Consider the following 6,908-nt stretch of genomic DNA (forward strand, 5'->3'; position numbering starts at 1 on the left):
ATTCATAGAGCAAAAAGCAGAGCTGCTGGCTTGGCATGCGTCCCCTCCCTTGTGGAGGAAGGCAGCATCAGGTCACTTGAGGTGGGTGGGGGATGGTATGAGTGAGACAGCACTGCTCATGTGAGCCTTTGAAGACCTGCAAGTATGTGGCTTGACTTTCTCCACCCTTCACTCAGTAAGTCTCCATCTGCTGAGACATCCTTCAAGGGTGGCAGGCAAGCTCTTCCTCTCCCAGCTCCCTGAAACCATTGCCCTGTATTTCTCCATCTACAGAGCTACGAGCTGATCCTTCATGAGGGGAACTTCAAGGTGGTAGAGCGAGCTCCAAGTGGGGACCCTCCATACAAGGTCAGATACATGGGCATCTTCTTGGTCATTGAGATCCGCAGTGGAATAGTCGTGTCCTGGGACAGGAAGACCAGTGTGTTTGTCCGGCTGCAACAGCATTACAAGGCAAGTGTGGCCACCGGGGACCCTGCTTCTAGGTTCAGCTCTGACAGGTCTAAAGCTGGAAGCTGACAAGGCTACTGAGGGCTGATCCACACTGAAAAGCCCTGGCCACTGAGGCCACGCACAACACCAGGTTCCAAGAGGGATGGGTTAAGATTGCAATGAATAATGGGTGTGCTGGAATCATGGTCAGTGACCTAGCCCTGCCCACAGGCCTGCACAGAGACAGTCTTCTATAGAGAATATGTGCGATTCGCCCACCTGCCCCAGGACCCACTTCCTATATAACATTCATTTGGAAGTTTACTGGGTGCAACTCAGGGGAAATGGGTTTTCCCTGTGTTCTACTCCCAAGCCAGGCTCTGTACCACCTTACTTAGCTGTCTAAGGATTCTCTCTCCTTGTGCATCTGCAGGGCAGGGTCTGTGGTCTGTGTGGGAACTTTGATGACAATGCCATCAATGACTTCACCACACGCAGCCAGTCTGTGGTGGGCGATGTGCTGGAGTTTGGAAATAGCTGGAAGTTCTCCCCATCCTGCCCAGATGCCCCAGTTCCCAAAGACCCCTGCATCGCAAACCCTTACCGCAAGTCCTGGGCCCAGAAAAAGTGCAGCATCATCAACAGTGCCACCTTCGCTGCCTGCCACTCTCAGGTAGGGCCTGGCCTTGGTTCACAGGACTTGAAGTTGTCTGCGTCTTCCTGGTAGGACTTGAGTCTTGCTGGACTAGGCACATAGCAGACCCTTGAGGGCCATCTTGACCCAGTCAGAGCACATGTTCCAAGGCTCTGGGTTTTCTAGGTCTAAATCTCCCACAAGCTGAGTGGGCTTTCATGTATATACCACATCATGGAGTCATCTCTATCAGCTTGGGACCAGCCCTTGCCTACAGTCACCATCCATGACTTTCAGTGAAGTCTCTTACTGAGTGACCCCCAGACTTGTCCAGTGTACATCAGAAACACCAGAAGGATTCCCCCAGAGGAAGGGGTAACTGGCTCACATTGGACCTCCAAAGGCTACCTTCTGTTACCATGACCAAATCTCAAGAGTCCAGCTAGGAAAGCAGATTCACAGCACAGGCTTTCAGACGACAGCCTGAAAGTGCTTGTGGATCAGGCACCAGTGCTGCTCACGTGTGCTGAGCACCTCAGCTCACCACGCCAACCTTGTGAGCAGGTGGACAGGGGTCCCTCTGGTTATGATGCTCTCCATATCTTGTTTCACTGTAGCCTAAAAAGGCTGACAAAAGCAAGAACTTGAGTCTACTCTGGTGTCTTCCAGTTGGTACAGTGTGAGCGGTAGGCCCTGCCCTCCACAGAATTAGACAGTTAACCACATCCCCTACAGCTGGGCCAGTCTGGGAGTTAAAAAATGCTGGATAAGTAGTCACCACCCACTACTTCAGTGGTTCCCAGCCTGCAGGTTGTGACCCCTTTGGGAGTCCCATGACAGATGTCCCGCATATCAGACAAGTACATTCCAATTTATAACAAGCAAACTTACAGCTATGAAGTAGTAATGGAATAATAAGGTTGGGGTCGGCACACCATGAGGAAGGGTCACGGCGTTAGGAAGGTTGAGAACCAATGCACTACTTCCTTGGAGCATGTTTGCAGGGGTCTGGAAACTCAAGTGGTCTCTCGGAACTAACTCATTCAAATGAATGGGGGATAACATTTGCTGTCTCTCAGCGATTCTCCACAGGAAGGAGGGAGGAGGGTAGTCAGGGAGGGGATCACATCAGACTGCAAACCCAGGGAGCCACCAGAGGTCATGGGCACAGCAATCCAGGGAACGAGTCAGTTATGGGAAGGCAGACATAGGATGGAGGCCAGTGCACTGGAACGAGAGCACAAGGACAGACTGCAGGTCATACGACTAGAGGGAGTAGGAGGAGACTCAGAGCATTAGTGAAGGTGTACAGGTGTGCGGGTGCTCGTGTGTGAAGGAAAGCGGGTGTGAACGTGGGGCAGATACAGGCAGGCAGTTGTATGGGCGAGCATGCAAGGAGGCACACAGGCAGGCAGACGGGCAGGTGAATATTCGTGCAGGTGCAGGTGGCCAGGTGCACAGTGTTGTACAGGTGAGCATCTGTGCAAGCAGACAGATGGATGGGTGCACGCACGGGCAGGAGGAAAAGCACACAGGTCAACAGGCAGACAGATATACAAGTGGTTAACACGTAGACAGGTGTGCAAGTTCACAGGCAGGCAGGTGCACTGGTGTGCATTCAGGCATGTGCATGGGTGGGAAGGTATACAGTTTTACAAGTGTGCAGGTGCACAAATGAGCAGCTGTACAGCCAGGTGGGCATGTAGGTGTGCAGAGAGACATATAAGCAGGTGCACAAGTGGCCAGATAGGTATACGTATGGCTTGCCTATACTACACCTACACCTACACCTACACCTACACCTACACCTATACCTACACAGACATAAACCTACACATATACATAAACCTATACATATAGGTATACACAGGCCTGTTGACCTGTGTGCTTTTCCTCCTGCCTGTGCGTACACCCATCCATCTGCTCGCATAGATACTCACCTGTACAACACTGTGCACCTGCCCACTTGCATCTTCTGCATGAATATTCACCTGGCTGTCTGCCTGCCTGTGTCCCTCCCTGCATACAGATAGGTACACACATTCGGGTATTCAGGCAGGTGTACAAGCTGCCAGGTGAGCAGCTGCAGGAGCACAGGCATATGGGTGTACAAATAGCAGGTTGTGGGTATGCAGGTGTGAAAGTATGCAGTTATACTGGTGAGTCAGGAAGGTGGTGTTGGACCATTCCCACTTGGAACACACTGATGGCAGCTCCGGTACCAGATCAGGCTTCCCCTAAGTGTGGTTGGGACTATGGCTAGCTCTGGACGCTTCCCCACACTCAGCTGCCCTGTGACCTAGGTAGACATTGCTGTCCTCCCTGAGTGGCACTGTGGCCCCTCCATTCCAGGTTGACTCTACAAAATACTACGAAGCCTGTGTGCATGACGTGTGCGCCTGTGACTCAGGGGGTGACTGCGAGTGTTTCTGCACTGCTGTGGCGGCCTATGCCCAGGCCTGCCGTGATGTGGGTGTGTGCTTGTCCTGGAGGACACCAGACATCTGCCGTGAGTGGGGCTCTGTTTATGGTATTGAAGGGTGGGGCTGGGGGTGAGGTGGGTGGCAGCCTCTATACCACCCTCATGGCTTGGATTCTGGTCACTCTGACATGTAAGTGTACATGTGTGTCTGTGGACATGTGTGTGTTGTACATGTGTCCATATATCTCTATATACATGTGGCTCTTTGACACCTGACAGGTGGTAGTTGAGGCTGGGGCCTCCAGGATCTGGGGTAGGGAAGGAACCCGAGGAAGCTATCTGCCTAGCCCAAGGCTTGCATATCTGGGTGCAGTCCAGCACAAGGCCTAGCAGGCGCCTGCTTAGCTGTGCCCTCCTTGCTCAGCTCTTTTCTGTGACTACTACAACCCTCATGGGGAATGTGAGTGGCATTATCAGCCCTGTGGAGCCCCTTGTCTGAAGACCTGTCGAAACCCAGCCGGACACTGCCTCGTTGACCTGCCAGGCCTGGAAGGTGAGGGTGGAAACTTCGGGCCCATAACCCATGCATGGAACCTCTAGGGCAGACCCGATGTACTAAGGGTTCTCTGCCTCGGCTTGGAGGCTGGGCAAATGAATACATGCTTGAGAGGATAGAAAGGCAAATGATAAACCCTTGCATGTTCTAGGCTGCTACCCACAGTGCCCGCCCAGCCAGCCCTTCTTCAATGAGGACCAGATGAAGTGTGTGGCCCAGTGTGGCTGCTATGATGACGATGGACACTACCATGACATTGGCACACAGGTTCCTACAGATGAGAATTGCCAGAGTTGGTGAGAAAGGACTCAGGGAAGGAAGAGGGTAGAGACCCAGGGTGGTTGGGAGAGGGCAGGGAGGGAGAAAGTATGTATTAGTTAGGGGTGCCCCCACAGATCCTCAGAGCCCCTGTCTTCCCTCCAGTCTCTGCACCCCTGGTGGCCTCCAGTGTGTTTACAACTTTACAGGTAAGGAAAGGCTGTGGGTTTGGGGTTGAAAAGAGGCTGGAGGGTGAGTAAGCTAAGCCGGTGCATATAATTCCCAGCCTGCACATGCACCTATGAGGGCCGTATCTACAACTACAATGATGTTGTCTACAACACCACGGATGGCCTCGGTGCTTGCTTAGTAGCCATCTGCAAAGACAATGGGACTATAACACGCACAACTGAAGTGTGCCACGAAGCCTCGTCTACCACACCATTCACATTCACCACCACCCTGGCACCCCTTGTCACAAACGGTAAGCCCATACCAGGTTTTCTGGGAGCCCCTGGACTCTAAATTATTATGTTAACCCAGAGAGAGGCTTGGCCACATCCAGGATAAGGGAAGTTGTCAAGGACTCCAGCTGGAGAGACATGCTAGGTCCTGACTCATTGTCTGGTAGCCCAGGCTCTGCCTGGTATCCATGACCTTACCCCTCCCTTTCTGGTTCCCAAGACTTTTTAGCACAACTGGTAGGACTGCTACCAGAGAGCACAAAAATCCTCAGGTTCCATTTGTCTTTGGTGTACTCTACCTCAGTCAGTAAGCTCTCTCCAGATTAGCTAGCAGATTCTAGATTCAGGTCAGGAATGGTCCTAACTTTTGTAAAGGTGTAGAGCCCTCTGTTTCTGCACTCTGAGGTCAGAGGAACTGAGCAGGGCCTTTTATCACTTTTGCACAGGCTCAGCTCCCACGGCGTCTACTGTGTGTGTCCATAAGGTCTGCCATTGGTCCATTTGGTATGATGAGAGCCATCCAGAGGCTGGATCGTCAAGTGGGGACTTTGAAACATTTGAGAACCTGAGGAAGAAAGGGCACCAGGTGTGTCAAACCCCTGTTGCCATCGAATGCCGTGCAGTGAAGTTCCCCAGCATGGACTTAGAGGAGCTGGGTCAGAAGGTGAACTGTGACCTATCCTCTGGGCTGAGATGCTTCAACAGGGAACAGATCCCCCCACTGTGCCACAACTATGAATTGAGGGTTCTGTGTTGTGATTATGTACCCTGTGGCTCCTCTCTGACCTTGGGTATAAGTACCACTCACTCCCAGCCTGACATCAGTAGAAGACCTTCTTTACCTACACTTACCACTCATACAGCATCCTCAGAATCACAGTCCCGGACCAGAGAAGAGAAAGAGACATCACCAGATAAAATTCACACTTCAAGGCAAACAATGCCATTTACTTCAAACAGCAGACCTACTTCACCTCCTACGTTGTCTAGAAACTCAGTCAGCAGCCTCCCCTTGTCCAACCCTACCTGGACTACAACAGTGAAAGAGACCAATGAGAACACAATGCTTAGCTCTCGGACAACATCAGTATTCACTTCACAAACCAGGTCCACTTCAAGGCCCAGCACAGTCACACAGACAGTCAGCAGCCCTGAGACCTCCTCTACCACCTGCCAACCCCAATGTCAGTGGACAAAGTGGATTGATGTAGACTACCCTACGTCTAGCATTGACGGAGGAGACATAGAGACATATGAGAACATCAGGGCCAATGGAGAAAAAGTCTGTGCGCAGCCTCAGGACATCAGGTGTATGGCCCAGAACTACCCTGGAATGAGAGTGGACAGGTTGCAACAGAACGTGAAGTGTGATGTCAACTTTGGTCTGGTGTGCTACAACCGGGACCAGGGAGGTGATTTCCCGATGTGCTACAACTACCTGATAAAGGTGCTCTGTTGTAGCGTTAGCCATTGTCAGGGACCTACCACCACTGCAGGGTCGGGCCCAACCACGAGACCTGCCACCTCCACTATCCAGACCCTGTCCTCCAAGCCTTCTCCCGACACTAGTTCAGTTGAGACCTGGTCTCCCTTAGACACTACCACCAGTATGGATGCTTCAGAGATGCCCACTCTTCAGACCCTGACTACAAGTGTGTCGTCCCCACCCACCACTCCTCTTGCAGTAGTCACCTCAGTGAGCACTCAGCATCCCAAGAGTCTAGAATCCTCTGGCATCCCATCAGTGCTGACTACGAGGTCCACGTCTCCAGGGCACTCCCTGCCTCCCAGCAGTCCCCACAGTGTCAGTACATTCTCAGCAACAACCTCAAGGACTTCTCTGTCTAGCACGGCAAACATCTCTACCTCCCTGACCACCCCTGGACACTCTAATACTCCTCATGGAAGCACTACCACAAACCTAGCCACAGCTGCCTCCATGACCAGAGCAGTTACTGAGAGCCTGTCCTCAAGGCCACATACCAAGACCACCTCAGAGCTCCCTGGAGTTTCCTCAGCCAGCTCCACAGCAGGACCCAGCACACAGCCTGGGTCCACTTCAAGGTCCAGCACAGTCACACAGACGGTCAGCAGCTCTGAGACCTCCTCTACCACCTGCCAACCCCAATGTCAGTGGACAAA

The 6,908-nt window shown here is 52.4% G+C and overlaps 1 protein-coding gene across 1 annotated transcript in view; it reads left to right on the plus strand.

Annotated features, from left to right (window-relative positions):
- Muc5b (mucin 5B, oligomeric mucus/gel-forming) overlaps window positions 1-6,908 on the plus strand; it is a 31,871-nt gene that overhangs the window by 13,399 nt on the left and 11,564 nt on the right. The window contains 8 exon segments of the mRNA XM_028786892.1: window positions 274-453; window positions 866-1,105; window positions 3,419-3,575; window positions 3,913-4,041; window positions 4,196-4,340; window positions 4,468-4,511; window positions 4,589-4,786; window positions 5,213-6,908. The exon segment at window positions 5,213-6,908 is cut by the window's right edge and continues 5 nt beyond it. Coding sequence (XP_028642725.1) covers window positions 274-453; window positions 866-1,105; window positions 3,419-3,575; window positions 3,913-4,041; window positions 4,196-4,340; window positions 4,468-4,511; window positions 4,589-4,786; window positions 5,213-6,908 — 2,789 coding nt within the window.

This window comes from Grammomys surdaster, unplaced genomic scaffold (assembly GCF_004785775.1).
Source record: "Grammomys surdaster isolate TR1022 unplaced genomic scaffold, NIH_TR_1.0 125603, whole genome shotgun sequence".
Classification (NCBI taxonomy): domain Eukaryota; kingdom Metazoa; phylum Chordata; class Mammalia; order Rodentia; family Muridae; genus Grammomys; species Grammomys surdaster.